Source organism: Phyllobates terribilis, unplaced genomic scaffold, assembly GCF_046119375.1.
Source record: "Phyllobates terribilis strain yellow unplaced genomic scaffold, ASM4611937v1 Scaffold_3__8_contigs__length_932513732, whole genome shotgun sequence".
Classification (NCBI taxonomy): domain Eukaryota; kingdom Metazoa; phylum Chordata; class Amphibia; order Anura; family Dendrobatidae; genus Phyllobates; species Phyllobates terribilis.
The window spans coordinates 396,140,474-396,158,315 of record NW_027362763.1 but is presented as its reverse complement, the minus strand read 5'-3'; the positions used below and the strand labels follow the sequence as shown (position 1 = coordinate 396,158,315).

The following is a 17,842-nucleotide window of genomic DNA, read 5'->3' as shown; positions in this document are numbered from 1 at the left end:
CTGCACGGGCAACAGGCCCACACAACACCAACATGAACACCCAGCCAGGACCCATACAGTTTTCCTGTAAAGTGCCAGAACTTGATGGGATAGCAACCGGGTCATGACTACCGCTCTGTAGTACTTTACACAAGCAGTACCTATGGCTGTGCTATTATGTGCTGACACTCCCTAAAATGCAGTACATTGGCGTCAATATTGAGATAGAAATATACCAATTATTAAGACCATCAATCACTAATACACCTATTACTGTATTTATGAATCACCCACAATAAAAAAAATCCAGGCTTTATAGTAATAAAACATCATCTTTATTAATTTCATAAACTATAAGTAGAAAAGTAGATATGACAGCATGAACTATGGAAAGAACTCATGAAAACCTGTGCAGTATATAAAATAATAGATACACCAATGGTAAAGTGAATACAGCAGTACAGAACAGTGTAGACAAATAAAAAACACACACATGTGGCCTATGGTTCAGGTTTTGTTATATGTTTAGATCTAGTTACCTGAGTCACTCTGTACTGTACCAGCTGCATCAAGTGCTCAAAATAACAAACTGAGGTTTACTCACCATCCCATGGTCCAGCACTCAATGCTGGACTTTGGGAGAGTGTGCAAAGTGATTTTTTTTTTTAGAACAAACTGCAGCCGAGTAAAAGGGGTTGTCTCAAACCAGAAAAAAAAAGTGTAATATATTTTCTAAAATAGTATGACTACCAAAATATACTATACACCAGTGAAGTGGAAAAATTACAGAGCCAGAAAGCCGACCTAAAAATGACCTAAGTGTTGCTCTTGGTTGGTTTTACTGTACCTGTTGAATATTTAGATGTAGCAGAGCTGAATATGTTGTTTGTGCACTCAGTATTCATTACTGTGCAATATCATCATAATCCATAAATTGGCTAAATTTAGCCCATCTTTGCTACACCTGCTTTTGTGGCTGACGAGATCTTGTGTTTTTCTTCTGAGAACACTCTACTTAATTTCACCTTGAAGAAATAACTCTTACAGTAATTAAAAGTGTTTAAACAAGAACTGTACAGATTATTTGATTGAAACTTGTAAATGTCCTTGTACAGTTCCATTCTCATCTGTAGCCTTCCATCAAGTACATCTGCACACATGTATCTCCCTTCTCTCCTTCCACTTGAGTTGTCAAGTACCGAGACACGATGGTCAAGTGTCAGCTCTGTGGTTCATGGTGAAGTGTTCTAGTCCAAGCTTAGGAACACAATGAAACAGAGATTAAAAACATCACAAATTAAACAATAGGAGGCTTGAACAAGGAGCAATCTATCTGCGAGTTGCAAAATCAGTGATACCAGAAGAGCTTTTCAATCTCATTTCTCATTGCCAGCCACAGGGGGTCCCTGTATTCTTCTCCTCCCTCTTCCCCACCCAGCAGCTCATCGGACTGCAAAGAAAGAGAAACAAAGAAGAGAGGAGGTGGGAGAAGAGAGTGATGCAGGGAGCAGCTATCTAAGTCAGCCTCATCCAGTGCATCACTGAGGCTCTTATTCCAGAATCACAGCCCAACTCTACACAGCTTTCCAAGCAGCACCAGCAATAACAAAGGCAGCAAACAATTTACCAGTGCTTGTGACCTGGCTGCTGCCCATGTTGTGCTGGCAGAGGCGACCTACTTGGAAATGTCTTATTGTGCTCCTTACAGAATCCTGAGCACATGGATGCTAAAAAGACAAGAAGTTTCGGGGACAAGAATAACATCTATTAGATGTCTGAGCGTTGCATTCTGAGGGTTATCTGCCTGCTCTGCTCTCCTTGTTGCTGTCCGGGGCACTTAGAGTTTATCAATGAAGCAGTCCTTTGGAGATAATTGGAACTATTTTCTGAGAAGCTAATGACATGACTTGATTTGGATTTCATGTGGCTTGGAGAACGAAGTCAGTGACACGTAGAGGGGCTTTATAATGACTCTCAAGCACCCATAGAAACAACAATTGCTTTAAGTGGAGTTATGGAAATAGAAGATCATTCCCTACAGCTGCAGCCTGTCTTCTCTTCATTTATACTATGTAACTAAGATTAAGCAATTGTATGGGAATTGTAATTCTGGTTTACTTGTGTCTTTTGGATTTCCCTTACCTCATTGGAGTTTACATGAGAAGAATATTAAAGCTGCTTGAGTTTTATTCTCCGTTAGACTTGGTTTTACTTTTCTAAATAGCAGGATGAAGTCTGTCTTCTACAGTCGCTTTTTCATTCTTCTTCCTTGGGTGTTGATTGTTGTTATTATTATTGATATTGATACCAGGAGACCTTCTAATTCCAATAGAGTACCCACTGCCCGCCACTATTCTCCATACTGGAAAAATAGGATTGGTCGTGCAGCTTTGATGAGACCCCAGCCAAGTGACACCAGCATGGCTTCATGGACCTCTAATCAAGAAGTGTTGACCAGAGCTGATAACCAGTGGGCAAAGAATAATAGTATGCCTGTTGTATATGCCATTACCCCTACTTACAGCCGTCCGGTGCAGAAGGCAGAACTTACTCGCCTAGCCAACACATTCCGGCAGGTCCCACGTTTACATTGGATAGTGGTAGAGGACGCACCACATCCAACAGATTTGGTCAGCCGCTTTTTGACTGGGGCAGGTGTAAGAGCCACTCACCTGCATGTGCCCACACCAAGGAGATATAAACGTTCTGGTTCACCCAGAGCTACAGAACAGAGGAATGCAGGACTGGCTTGGCTTAGGCAGCAATATCAACCTAAGACACCGCATCATCCTCAGCGCTCAGGAGTCCAGGCACCTGTGCAGCAGGAGAACCCAGCAGGCGTGGTCTTCTTTGCAGATGATGATAACACTTACAGTCTGGAGCTATTCCAGGAGGTATTTTCCATATATGTGTCAATTATCTATTTTTCATCTTATTACAAAAATCACTATCAATTTATTTTTACTTAAATGCATGTATTTGAGGCTAAAACTGATTTTTGCATTTCGGTGTAGCTAAAAATTTTGCATCGTTTTGCTTTTAAAGGCATTTTATTCCTGCACGTTCAACTTTGATGTGGCCTGTGGTTATAAACCGTCTCAACTTTGATGTGGTCTGTGGTCATAAACCAGTTGAGACATTCTAAAATAAAAAGGAGTAACAAACTCTGCCATTGGTTCGTCAGAATACTCTGGCTGATGGATTATCAGTTAACTCATTCTGCAGCCAGCAATCGTCAGTGCAACACAGAGGCAATAGAAAGCAAAAGGTGCTAAATATTTAATGAAACCAAATTCCAAAAATGATTTTTAGCCAAAAGTACATGTATTTAAATAAGAAAAAAAATTGTCCTCAAATCTGGACAACCGCACAAAGTCTATGTGGTGAAAATGTTATTCATCTCTAAGATGCTTGGGGAAAGTATAACTGGTCCCATAGATAGAAGTTACCTGTCTGACACTTTCAGCACTGGGGCTGGTGGACAGTTCCAAACTCACTACTGCTGAAGCCTCCAGCAAACCTCCTGACTCCAGGAATAACCTGCTGTTCCTCTCCCTAAAAAGCTGCACAGCTGGCATGTGTGCAATATGAAAGTAAGCAGGCTGGTCTTACAAACAGCTTTATCATATTAAATAGCAAATTAGTATTTATACGTATAAACTGTTATCAGCTTGAGATGATCTCACATATATTGAAGAGAAAATGCATTTCTTTGCAAAGTGATATACTTAGGTAATATTACAAATGAGTGGTAAGATAATACAGGTAGAACATTACATGTAATAGATTTATTAATGCCATTTAAGCTCAAATATTTTGGAGTACAATGTAGAATACTGTGGGCTATCATTGGGTAATGGTGGAGTGAAATGCAAAACTGTATACTTAACTGTGTCCAAAACTGTTAGCTTCATATATTTCAGAAGTGTGAATGGGAGATTGTGAAGGGGACGTCCAGCATAACATCCCAGTGCAAGTTTAGCACAACATTTTCAAAATTAATAAATTCCCAATATTTTATGAGCAGAATTTTTTTTACAGTAACCAGTTTGATGGAATAATGAAACTGTCTGCAGAGGGAGTCAGTGCGCCAGTTTCTGAAAATCTGTTCTTTGTGCTTAGTGCTCTTTCTTAGTAAGCTAAGTCAATTATAAAGATGTGTGAATGTGTGCAATGCGCTTTAATTTGTGGCACCTCATAAATTCACAGCAGGATTAAAGGTTTCATTTTATAACTTGAGAATAAAGGTTTCATACTTTTACAGTATACTAATTGGTTGTATCCTAATAAGTTCCCCATAAAAACTATTTATTATATATACAGTAGTGTGTAAAAGTTGAGGAAAAAATGCTGCAAAGTAAGAATACTTTCAAAAAGACAGTAGAAATGTTAACAGTTTATTTTTATCAATTAACAAAATGCAATTTGAAAAAGAGAAACCTAAATCAAATCCATGTTTGGTCTGACCACCTTTTGCTTTCAGAACAACATCAATTCTTCTAGATACAAATGCACATAGTTTTTGATGGAACTCGGCAGGGAGGTTGTTCCAAACATTTTGGAGAACTAGCCACAGACCTTCTGTGGATGTAAGCTTGCACAAGTCCTTCTTTCTCTTCATGTAATCCCAGACAGACTTGATGACGTTGAGATCAGGGCAATATAGAGGCTATATCATAACTTCCAAGACTCATTGTTCTTCTTTACGCTGAAAATAATTTTTAATGATATTGCCTATATGTTTGGGATCGTTGTCTTGCTGCAGAATAAATTTGGAGCCAATCAGACACCTCTCTAATGGTATTGCATGAGGAATAATTATCTGTCTGTATTTATCAGCATTGAGGATATCATGAAACGGGAATGATGAGGACCATAGACACAGTGGTTGGCCAAGGAAACTTAGTGCAGCAGATAAAAGACATAGGTTTATTTCCCTTCAAAATTGTAAGATGTCCACCAGTGCCATCAGCTCAGAACTGGCTACAACTAAATGGACCCAGCTCCACCCATCTTCTGTTTGGAGAAGTCAGCCCAAAAGTGGACTTCATGAAAGAATTGTGGCCATAAAGCTATACATTCCACAAGGTTATTAGCTGCACTGGACTGATAAGTCAAAATTTTAAATGCTTGGCAGTAACTGAAGGCAGTTTCTTTGCCAAAGGGTTAGAGAATGGTACAATAATAAGTGGACTTATGGTGGACTTCCATTGCAAGATGCATCTTCATTCTTGGTTCTTGAGGAAAGTAAGCATGATGTGTATTTCATCTTCTGTACTAAGTTTTTTTTAGCCGAACACTATATCTACTTTTCTCAACTTTTCCCATTTCTTGGTGCTTCTTGAAAAGAACTTGAACTGCACACTTGAACTTTGCTTTAAAATCTTTGCCTGAGAGAGACCTTGCTGATCCAGTATAACTACCTTGTGTCTTTTTACTGTGCTCAGTCTTCCAATGGTATATGATCTGTGATATGTCTTTCACAACCTCACCTTTGTAGCAGAGTTGGATGTTACTCATCCAATTTTAAGCTTCCTACACAGTTGTTTCAATTAATGACTGTTTTCAACTTACATGTAAAAATATTGATCATTATCACCTGTTTGGTATAATTAATGACTAAAATACCTGACTTTGTGTAAGTTTACCTAGAGGAATTACTGCTGTTTTGAAAGCAAAGGATGGTCACACCAAATATTGATTTGATAGTGACTTTTCGTTTGTTCATTCACTTTGCATTTTGTTAGCCCTAGAACGCATGACCATAAAAATCTACTTTTTCACATACCTGGGGCCTTTTAGGCCCGTGTGCAAATAACATGGAATAACTCAAACAAAAATGACAAACAACTATATACCTGAGGAATACCTAGAGTTTCAAAATTCTAACTAAAGTAATCTTGCAGAAAATAGAAAACAATTAATAGGGCGGGCCTGCGAGGCCCCAGGTATGCGTTCTAGGGTTAACTGATAAACATAAACTGTTAACACTTTTATTTTTTAAAAATTCTCACTTTTTCAGTATTTTTCCCACACCTGCCTAAACATTTAGCAGCAGCAGGAAGGCACATGTGGAAAGAGGACTTTTGACACTAGAGGCCACTGGCAAACAGGTCCAGGAAAGTTTAAAACAACACAGGCTGAGGCAAGCCTGGAGCAGATAGATTTGTACCACAAAACCAACAGGACTTAGGCTGTGTGCACACAATGCGTTTTTAATGCGTTTCCGCAGCATTTTTGCAGCTGCGGAAACGCATTAAAAACGCATGGTAAAAGGGCAGCAATGTTCCCCAATGATAATCCGCATGTGCTGTGCACATGCTGCGGAAATTTACGCTGCGGATTATCATTGCGGAAAAAAACGCAGCACTACCAATTATTTTGCGGAAGTGCTGCGTCTTCGCCGCCATTGACTTGCATTAGACCACCGCTCCTGCATGGTTCCCGGCACTTTGCAGTGAGTTGAAGGACCTGCGCTGACGTCAGAGTCATGTGACGGGTCACGTGACGCTGATGTCGGCAGGTCTTTCAATTCACTGTTGCCGGCAAGGGAGAACGGAGTGAGCGGGACACCGGGGGCCATCGGAGGGTAAGTATACATTTAATTTTTTATTTTTACCACTCTCTCGGGTCACACTATATAAATCCATGCTGTTTGCATGGATTTATATAGTGTGACCTAGTTGTCACAAGCACTTTCCAAGTGATGCTAATCGCTTGGAAAGCGCTTGTCAATCCGCATGCGGAAATGTCAGTGGGTAACCACTCCATTTCCGCCTGTCCCTGGCAGGAAAACGCATGTACAATCCGCATGCGTTTTTTTCTGCCAGGGAGATGCAGAAACGCTCAGGAAAAAATCCTGAGCATTTCTGCATCGTGGGCACATAGCCTCAGAGTCTTAATACCAAGACACAGATGTGTGTCTTAGTGGGCCTTATAGACCTAGGCAGATGATGTAATTAGAGCACACCAGGCCACTTGTGAAATCCAGCTTAGAAAAAAAGCAAAGGGTAGCTGCCATAGGGGAAGGTGGCGAAGCCCTGCAGAGCTGAGGCAGATGTGTAACGCCAAAGAAGAGCAAAATATTAACTAATATTTTTTTAAACATAGAATAATTCCATAACTTTCTCCTCCACTGGATCTGGAAAACTATACACCATTAACTCTTGTTTGAGGTATATTTCACAACAATAAAATGTACAGCTATTAAATAACAGTTAAATAGCTATAAAAAGGCTAAGTGAATATCCTCTAATAAGTGTGCTGATTTTGTATTTTTTGCCAAGGGTTGAGTTCAAAACACTCCAATATTACATACACATATAAAGAATCTACCCAGAAGAAAAACATTATTGAAGATATTGGATACTTGGGGAATAGACTTTGAAAAAAATAAATAGGAAGAAGATCTTTCATTTGTATTGTTGCCTTTTATTACATTTCTTAAATAAAATCAAGAGCATTGAAAGAACTGTCTATAGTGCAAATTATACCAAGTCCAGAGTAATTTGCACAATTTGTAGTAAATGCGTACGTTAAGATTTCATTGATACTACTGCATTATTCATCTCTTTCCTTACGATGGTGTTGACTTTGTGATGTTGCCTTTTTTAGATTTGCATTTTCCTCCAGCTCTGCTTTGTCTACTTTTGAAAAGCTTTTACCTATATTGTTCTATATTTTATCAATGGTAACAATAAGCTTCTCCTATAGATTATCATGTCTGCACTATGCCGTGATAATTTGTTCGCACATTTCCCATAAATCACTGTACATTACTGCTCCCATTACAGCTTTGAATAGCCTCATCTATAAAACCAAGGAAACAAAGGAAACTTTCTAATTCAAATGGATCATTTCAAGCTTGACATATCTTGTAATGGAAAGGATTGATCTTTCTCTTGAAACTGTTATCACTCTGTCTGGTGAAAAAGGACTGAAATATGGCGGCCATAAATAAAGCTATGGATCTCCCTCTGTGGCTCTTAAAAGCATTTGTTCTTGACAGATCGTGTTGATAAAGAATTAAAGGCACATTCTTTGTTTTGTGCTGCATTCTTGTCAATACCACAAAATCCAATAATGTTTTTAACCCATTATTCTATGTTTATATAGCATATGTGTATATGTATAAACATCATATATTGTACATGTATACTGCTTGCCTTTTGACTGTAGTAGTTGTAGAAAGGGAAACATATGCCTTTTTATATCTCATTTCTATTTCTTGCATAAAAAAAAATATATAAGACAGAATTGAAAGTTTCCATTCTGAATTAAGCAAATCTTGATTAGTGTATAAGGTCAAGAACATATATACAGTTTGTTTAGTGAGATATTCATTAAAATCTTACTTTGAAAAGTGGGTGTACACATTTATGCTGAGCACTGTATGTGTAATATACACTTCGACTGTCTCATCAAGACCAGGCTTTTGGCAGCTGATTGGCGGCTTTCTGCCTATGCACAGTGTACACAAAAAGATGCCTATCAGTGATGTGGGTGGGGTTATACAGAGCTCAGCATTCAGAGAACTGCAGCAGATAAAACGGTGAATTTATCAAAATAACAACAACCAGCTCAATAAGTGACCCATCACTGGAATAAGGGTCTCTGTCCCTAAATATAGTATTGCTGCTCTCAAATGGGGTAGCAAAACCCTTGTTATAGATTCCATTTAAAAGGAGTATAGCCAGTTTGCACACGCTTTGTCTCCCATCAGCTTCACAGTGTTCTTGGGGTGTTGATGGGTTACCATCCAGCTGAAGGACCACCTGGCTGCCATCTTATTACTTATGTGAAGTACTAAGATGGCAGTGAAAGGCTGAGCTTCAGAGGAGACCATAATTTACAATATATACAGGGGAATTGTCATATACAGAACAAGCTATCAAAGGATCACAGGTTCAAGTTCCCTAAGGGAACTTAAAATAGAGACAAATTATTACCCTTTTCCCAGTTTAAAAATTAAAAAAAAATACAATAAACATATTTTGTATCTCGTGTCTGTTAAAGTCCATTCAATCAAAATATAAAAGTAATTAAACCATACAGGAAACAGTTTAACAGAAATAAAACCAGAATTACCATTTTTCAGTTACCACACCTCTCTTAAAAAATGCAATAAAAAGCTATCAAAATGTTGTATGTACCCCAAAATTATATAAATTATAACACCAACCCACCACACAAAAAACTTGCCCTCGCAAGTCCATTGTCATGGATTTATTTTTTTAAAGTTGTGAATATTTTCTAAGCCATTGGAAAAAAAGCTTAATATTTTTGGTATCACCATATTTATACTAACCTGAAAAATTATATTGCCAGGTCATTTTTACCATATCGTCAACACTGTAAAAGCAAAACCGAAAAAGCAAATGCAGACTTATATGGAATTTATTTCACATTTTTCAATTTGTCTGGTAAAATTAATATTGTCATTCAAAATTACAGATTGTACCTCAAAAAAATAAGTTCTCATATAGCTATGTTGATTGTAAAATAAAAAAATGCTGGCTATTAGAAGAAGGAAGAAAAACAAAAGCTCCAAAATGAAAAAATCTCTTGGTCCTCAGGGGCTAAGAGGCATGCACCCCTCAATGAATCTGGTGCATCTTTCTGGCTCCAAAATCTGACATCTAATTCAGAGCTGGAGTAGATTCCTGCTATAATTATGCCACTTAATTATGCAAAAATTAGTTAATCCTTGTAGCTGTGCTTGGCCCCATCCCTCCTATTAAACTTTAGTCAAAGCTTCAGGGCTGTAGTAAAAAGAAAAGAAAAACCCAAAAGTTACAAAATGTTTCTTCACTTAAGCATTGTGCAAAAATTGTGATTCATACACCAGAAATCTGGTGAGAAATGCAATCCAGTGTTTTGTTTTTTATTTTACCGCTGGAGTGGTGTCACTAACCTATGTTCCCTGCCCCTAGTATTATACTTACCAGCCACCATCTTCATCTGTTATTGATGTCCGTCTGGTTGTCTCATGATGATGATAATCTGCTGGATCACTCCAATGTTTGCTGGAGCGATCCGGAAGTCACAACTCAATGTAAGTCTATGGGAACCAGAACTAGGCTGTCATAGACCTACAGTGAGCGCTTGTGACCGTTACCTCTGACTTACAGTCAGTCAGAAGTTGTGGTCACAAGATGGCGGAGCAGGACTGAGTTGCAGATGACAACAGAGGGTGAGTATATTACTAAAGTAAATGGATAAAAAGTGATCAAAAATCTTTTATTAAGTAATTTTTAAAAGAGAATAAATATCCAACATAGCAAACATAGATTTAAAAGGTGGGTGAGCCAATAAGAAAAAAGTAAGGCCAGAGATCAAAATAATGCAGAGTTACAGTTAAGCAACAAAATGCATACACATTAATGCTTGTCACAGAATAAATATATAACGTATAATGGATTGTTCCAAAAGTATAAGTAACATGAACAATAAAGTACAGTCAAAAGATAAACACATAGTTACTTCAAATATGAGAAGGGTATAAAGGTATAAATTGAGTTGCAAACAATATTAAAGTCCCATACAATAAATAATATAAAGTGAAAATAGTGCATGTAATAATAGGGACATGTTAAGGCTCACCCACCAAACACCCACTGCATGTTTCAACAATGCTTCCCCTGATTAATTGTTCTGATCTCTGGGGTGATTTTTTTCTTATTGACTGACTCACCTTTTTTGTCTATGTTTGCTTTGTTGGATATATATTCTCTTTTAAAAATTACTAAATAAAGATTTTTTATCACTTTTTGTCCATTTACTTCAGTCCTTGGACATTTCTTTTTTCTTGATTTTGCATTTGATTGGTGCTTGTGGGACGTTTACTTCGGTCATGGCTACAAGTCTTATTATTTCAAGCATGTTACTAGGGTCAGGGAACTTAGATTAGAGGCACCACTCCAGTGTTGAAATTTAAAAAAATTCTGGAGTGGTGGTTTAAAAGAAAAAAAAAAGTATACTCGCTTTCCCCGGGTCCACTGGCGAGTCTCTGTCGCTCTTCCCGGTGTGTAGATGGAACACCCTGTTAAGTGATTGGCTGCTGTCAACATGATATCAGCACCAAAGTTAATGCCAGACACCAGGAATAGCAATGGAAATTCGCCACTGGAAGGTGAGTACAGTGCATTTTTTTTCTGGCAAACTGCAGTCAGGGAAGAAGTTTAATTGAAAGGGAACAACTCCTTTAGTTTAACATCTACGTTCCTTGACCTGTCAAATCGACAGATGATTAATGTATGAACAATGTATGATATCTGCCTGGTTAATAATGTGCATACGTGTGTGTTTGTAAAATCCGTAGCAGTGAAGATTTATGTGAAGAATTGAGAATTTTTCTATTGTGTGAGTATGGAGTGCTATCAATAGAATACATGTCTTTCTCTCTGTCTTTATCCATTAAAATGTTCCACTTAGCTGCATTTCTGTGTTCTTAAGCATGAATAGTTTTATTTAATAATGCCTTTTTTCTGTTAAAATCTAGGGCAAAAGTGCAACAGCAGATTTATTTATCCTTGTCAAAGTGCAAGTCCTGACATTGCCATAACCACAAGTAATATCAGTTCAGTAATATTGCTGGAAAAGCAAAAGTAAATAGTTTGACACTTTATTTGTATTATTGCCTATTTGTCGCATTACCATTGTTCTAGTTTCTCTATTGGTTTTATAGATTCTAGAATCTATAAAATTCAAACAAATTATGCAATATTTGTCTTATTTTTATGAATTACCCATTATTTAGGACTATAACATTGTATGTACAGTCATATGAAAAAGTTTGGGCACCCCTATTAATCTTAAGCTTAATGTTTTATAAAAATTGGTGTTTTTGCAACAGCTATTTCAGTTTGATATATGTAATAACTGTTGGACACAGTAATGTTTCTGCCTTGAAATGAGGTTTATTGTGCTAACAGAAAATGTGCAATCTGCATTCAAACAAAATTTGACCGGTGCATAAGTATGGGCACCCTTATCATTTTCTTGTTTTAAATACTCCTGCCTACTTTTTACTGACTTACTAAAGCACTTTTTTTGGTTTTGTAACCTCATTGAGCTTTGAACTTTATAGCCAGGTGTATGCAATCATGAGAAAAGCTACTTAAAGTGGCCACTTGCAAGTTGTTCTCCTGTTTGAATCTCCTCTGAAGAGTGGCATCATGGGCTCCTCAAAACAACTGTCAAATGATCTGAAAACAAAGATTATTCAACATAGTTGTTCAGGGGAAGGATACAAAAAGCTGTCTCAGAGATTTAACCTGTCAGTTTCCACTGTGAGGAACATAGTAAGGAAATGGAAGAACATAGGGACAGTTCTTGTTAAGGCCAGAAGTGTCAGGACAAGAAAAACATCAGAAAGGCAGAGAAGAAGAATGGTGAGATCAGTCAAGGACAATCCTCAGACCACCTCCAGAGAGCTGCAGCATCAACTTGCTGCAGATGGTGTCACTGTGCATCGGTCAACTATACAACGCACTTTGCACAAGGAGAAGCTGTATGGGAGAGTGATGCGAAAGAAGCCGTTTCTGCAAGTACGCACAAACAGAGTCGGCTGAGGTATGCAAAAGCACATTGGAAGAAGCCTATTTCTTTTTGGAAGAAGGTCCTGTGGACTGATGAAACCAAGATTGAGTTGTTTGGTCATACAAAAAGGCGTTATGCATGGTGGCAAAAAAACACAGCATTCCAAGAAAAACACTTGCTACCCACAGTAAAATTTGGTGGAGGTTCCATCATGCTTTGGGGCTGTGTGGTCAATGCCGGCACTGGGAATCTTGTTAAAGTTGAGGGATGCATGGATTCCACTCAGTATCAGCAGATTCTTGGCAATAGTGTTCAAGAATCAGTGATAAAGTTGAAGTTACGCAGTGGATGTATCTTTCAGCAAGACAATGATCCAAAACACCACTCCAAATCTACTCAGGCATTCATGCAGAGGAACAATTACAATGTTCTGGAATGGCCATCCCAGTCCCCAGACCTGAATATCATTGAACATCTGTGGGATCATTTGAAGAGGCTGTCCATGCTCGGCGACCATCAAACTTAACTGAACTGGAATTGTTTTGTAAAGAGGAATGGTCAAAAATACCTTCATCCAGGATCCAGGAACTCATTAAAAGCTACAGGAAGCGACTAGAGGCTGTTATTTTTGCAAAAGGAGGATCTACTAAATATTAATGTCACTTTTCTGGTGAGGTGCCCATACTTATGCACCTGTCAAATTTTGTTTGAATGCAGATTGCACATTTTCTGTTAGTACAATAAACCTCATTTCAAGGCAGAAACATTACTGTATCCAACAGTTATTACATATATCAAACTGAAATAGCTGTTGCAAAAACACCAATTTTTATAAAACATTAAGCTTAAGATTAATATGGGTGCCCAAACTTTTTCATATGACTGTATACATGCAACTAAATTAAATGTGTGTGCTAAGTAAGAGACCTGTCAGTGAAGGGGATCAGGGTGGAGAAAAGCCATCAGGTACCTGCCTCAGATTAGACATCCGGCCAGCTTTTCTATGTATGTACAGATATACAGTGGTGGCCAAAAGTATTGGCACCCCTGCAATTCTGTCAGATAATACTCAGCTTCTTCCTGAAAATGATTGCAATCACAAATTCTTTGGTCTTATTATCTTAATTTAATTTGCTTGCAAGGAAAAAACACAAAAGAGAATGAAGCTAAAATCAAATCATTGATCATTTCACACAAAACTCCAAACTGCCATTTTGAGATCTCTCCACAGGTTTTCTATGGGATTCAGGTCTGGACTCATTGCTGGCCACCTTAGAAGTCTCCAGTGCTTTCTCTCAAACCATTTTATAGTGCTTTTGGAAGTGTGTTTTGGGTCATTGTCCTGCTGGAAGACCCATGACCTCTGAGGGAGACCTCTCACACTGGGCCCTACATTATGTTGCAAAATTTGTTGGTAGTCTTCAGACTTCATAATTCCATGCACACGGTCAAGCAGTCCAGTGCCAGAGGCAGCAAAGCAACCCCAAAACATCAGGGAACCTCCACCATGTTTGACTGTAGGGACCGTGTTCTTTTCTTTGAATGCCTCTTATTTTTTCCTGTACACTCTATGTTGATGCTTTCTCCCAAAAAGCTCTACTTTTGTCTCATCTGACCAGAGAACATTCTTCCAAAACGTTTTAGGCTTTCTCAGGTAAGTTTTGGCAAACTCCAGCCTGGCTTTTTTATGTCTCGGGGTAAGAAGTGGGGTCTTCCTGGGTATCCTACCATACAGTCCCTTTTCATTCAGACGCTGACGGATAGTACGGGTTGACACTGTTGTACCCTCGGACTGCAGGGCAGCTTGAACTTGTTTGGATGTTAGTCGAGGTTCTTTATCCACCATCCGCACAATCTTGCGTTGAAATCTCTCGTCAATTTTTCTTTTCCGTCCACATCTAGGGAGGTTAGCCACAGTGCTATGGGCTTTAAACTTCTTGATGACACTGCGCACGGAAGACACAGGAACATTCAGGTCTTTGGAGATGGACTTCTAGCCTTGAGATTGCTCATGCTTCCTCACAATTTGGTTTCTCAAATCCTCAGACTGTTCTTTGGTCTTCTTTCTTTTCTCCATGCTCAATGTGGTACACACAAGGACACAGGACAGAGGTTGAGTCAACTTTAATCCATGTTAACTGGCTGCAAGTGCGATTTAGTTATTGCCAACACCTGTTAGGTGCCACAGGTAAGTTACAGGTGCTGTTAATTACACGAATTAGAGAAGCATCACATGATTTTTCAAACAGTGCCAATACTTGTGTCCACCCCCTTTTTTAGGTTTGGTGTGGAATTATATCCAATTTGGCTTTAGGACAATTCTTTTTGTGTTTTTTCATTGAAGACAAATTAAATGAAGATAATAATACCACAGAATTTGTGATTGCAATCATTTTCAGAAAGAAATTGAGTATTATCTGACAGAATTGCAGGGGTGACAATACTTTTGGCCACCACTGTACAGTGGAGGAAATAATTATTTGATCCCTTGCTGTTTTTGTAAGTTTGCCCACTGACAAAGACATAAATAGTCTATAATTTTAAGGGTAGGTTATAACATTGAGAGATAGAATATCCCCCCATAAAATCAAGAAAATCACATTGTATAAATTAGATAAATTTATTTGCATTTTGCAGTGAGAAATAAGTATTTGATCCCTCTGGCAAACAACACTTAATACCTGGTGGCAAAACCCTTGTTGGCAAGCACAGCAGTCAGACGTTTTTTGTAGTTGATGATGAGGGTTGCGCACATGTCAGGAGGAATTTTGGTCCACTCCTCTTTGCAGATCATCTGTAAATCATCCAGACTTTGAGGCTGTCGCTTGGCAACTCGGAGTGGCTAGGCCACTCCATGACCTTAATGTGCTTCTTTTTGAGCCACTCCTTTGTTGCCTTGGCTGTATGTTTTGGTTCATTGTCTTGCTGGAAGACCCAGTTATGACCCATTTTTAATGTCCTGGCGGAGGGAAGGAGGTTGTCACTCAGGATTTTACGGTACACGGCTCCATCCATTCTCCCATTGATGCAGTGAAATAGTCCTGTGCCCTTAGCAGAGAAACATCCCCAAAACATGTTTCCACCTCCATGCTTGACAGTGGGGATGGTGTTCTTTGGGTCATAGGCAGCATTTCTCTTCCTCCAAACACGGCGAGTTGAGTTAATGCCAAGGAGCTCAATTTTTGTCTCATCTGACCACAGCACTTTCTCCCAATAACTCACAGAATCATCCAGGTCTTCATCGGCAAACTTCAGATGGGCCTGCACATGTGCCTTCTTGAGCAGGGGGACCTTACGGGCACTGCGGCATTTTAAACCTTTAAGGCGTAATGTGTTACCAATGGTTTTCTTGGTGACTGTGGTCCCAGCTGCCTTGAGATCATTAACAAGTTACCCCCATGTAGGCTGATCTTTCACCTTCCTCATGATCAATAATACCCCACGAGGAGAGATTTTGCATGGTGCCCCAGATCGATGTCGATTGACAGTCATTTTGTATTTCTTCCATTTTCTTACTATTGCACCAACAGTTGTCTCCTTCTTACCCAGCATCTTACTTATGGTTTTGTAGCCCATTCCAGCTTTGTGCAGGTCTATGATCTTGTCCCTGACATCATTAGAAAGCTCATTGGTCTTGCCCATGTTGTAGAGGTTAGAGTCTGACTGATTAATTGACTCTGTGGACAGGAGTCTTTTATACAGGTGACTATGTAAGACAGCTGTCTTTAATGCAGGTAAGGAGTTGATTAGGAGCACCTAACTGGTCTGCAGTAGCCAGAGCTCATAATGGTTTGTAGGGGATCAAATATTTATTTCTCACTGCAAAATGCAAATAAATTTATCTAATTTATACAATGTGATTTTCTCTAATTTTTTTTGGATATTCTATCTCTCAGTGTTAAAATTAACCTACCCTTAAAATTATAGACTGTTCATGTCTTTATCAGTGGGCAAACTTACAAAAACAGCAAGGGATCAAATAGTTATTTCCTTCACTGTATCTGAAATACTGAAGCATATAAAGGGAAAACATACTCAGCTACCATAACGCAGGCAAACTACGATTCATGCTACCCATGGTTCAGGCAGCCTGAATCTACTGTCAGGTTCCCTTTAACCAACTGTTGGCTAGGGGCTGGGCATGCATAAAGTAAATCCTACTGGTTCTATAATAGCAATAATTAAAGAGAAACTTTTCATTTAGTAACTCTACCTCCTACTTATTTAATTTAGCCTAATTTTTATGTACAGCACACACAAGCGATCTAATATTACTATGCAACTATTGTGCATTTTGTTCAGCTAGGTGATATACTCCTAATTTACGTTACGGCTTATAATAGAGAATATCTGATCTGACAAAATTCGAATTCGCCTGAGCACATGGTTTTTCCCTGGAAATTCTATTCACAGAGAAGTTATTCTCCTTAAATTGAATGTCCTTAATGATCTAGTGTCTCTCTAGACCCCTGAGCATAATAAACATAAGATGTAAAAAAGAAAAAAATACTTATACTCCCCTTACCACTCACCTCCTCACCCTCTCCCTATACTCCCTGCCCGCTGTCTGGTTGTCTGGAGTAGGCCCTGGAGCTTGTGCAGTGAACTACAGGGTCTGCTCGCAGATGAAAGTCCTGGCTTGGGGTGAACACCGTCCTGGAAATGTGGTGCGACTTAGGCATGGATGATGGGCAGAGAGCAGCTGGGGCAGCCAGAGAGGTAAGGTGATGGCAAAAAAAAACAACCTCAAGGCTCACCTTTCTGGCCATCCCCGCTACTCCCTGCCCTCTGGCCATCGCGCTCTGTGTCGCGTGACATTTTTGGCCCGGTGTTCACTCTCTGCCAGGACATCCAGCCTCGAGTAGGCATCAGAGCATATACAATGACCTCTGGGGCCTGTTCATGGCCAGAAGCCCCAGCTTAGAGTAAACTCTAAGCCAGGAAAAACAACGCGACAGAGGTACGGAGGATTGGGCATGGACAACTGGGGCGGCAGGAGAGGTGAGCAGGTGAGCAGTAAGATGCTTTTTTTTCTTTTTAACCTTTTGTTAAACTGCAACTGGTTGTCATTTTGCTGAATTTGCACTGAACGAATTACAAAAAAAATCTGTATTTTCCAGACTGTGGATTTTTTGAGAAATTCAATTCCATTTGACTAAATTTGCTCATCTCTAGCATCTAAATATTGTAAATACCTGTTATTAACTATGAACTGGTACTTATTATTTTATTCTGAAATTGATTGAATTAAAAATAAAATTGGCCTATATACTAGCCTAAAGGTCTTTTTGAACAAGTCATATCTCCTGCCCCAAGAAATTAT

At 38.9% G+C, this 17,842-nt stretch overlaps 1 protein-coding gene across 1 annotated transcript in view; it reads left to right on the top strand.

Moving 5' to 3' along the window:
- Positions 1-1,403: 1,403 nt before the first annotated feature.
- The window catches only part of B3GAT2 (beta-1,3-glucuronyltransferase 2), a 275,299-nt gene continuing 258,860 nt past the window's right edge, over positions 1,404-17,842 (top strand). Inside the window, exon 1 of the mRNA XM_073675512.1 lies at positions 1,404-2,873. Within this exon, the coding sequence (XP_073531613.1) occupies positions 2,208-2,873 (666 nt within the window). The 5' untranslated portion in view covers positions 1,404-2,207. The remainder of the gene's footprint in view (positions 2,874-17,842) is intronic.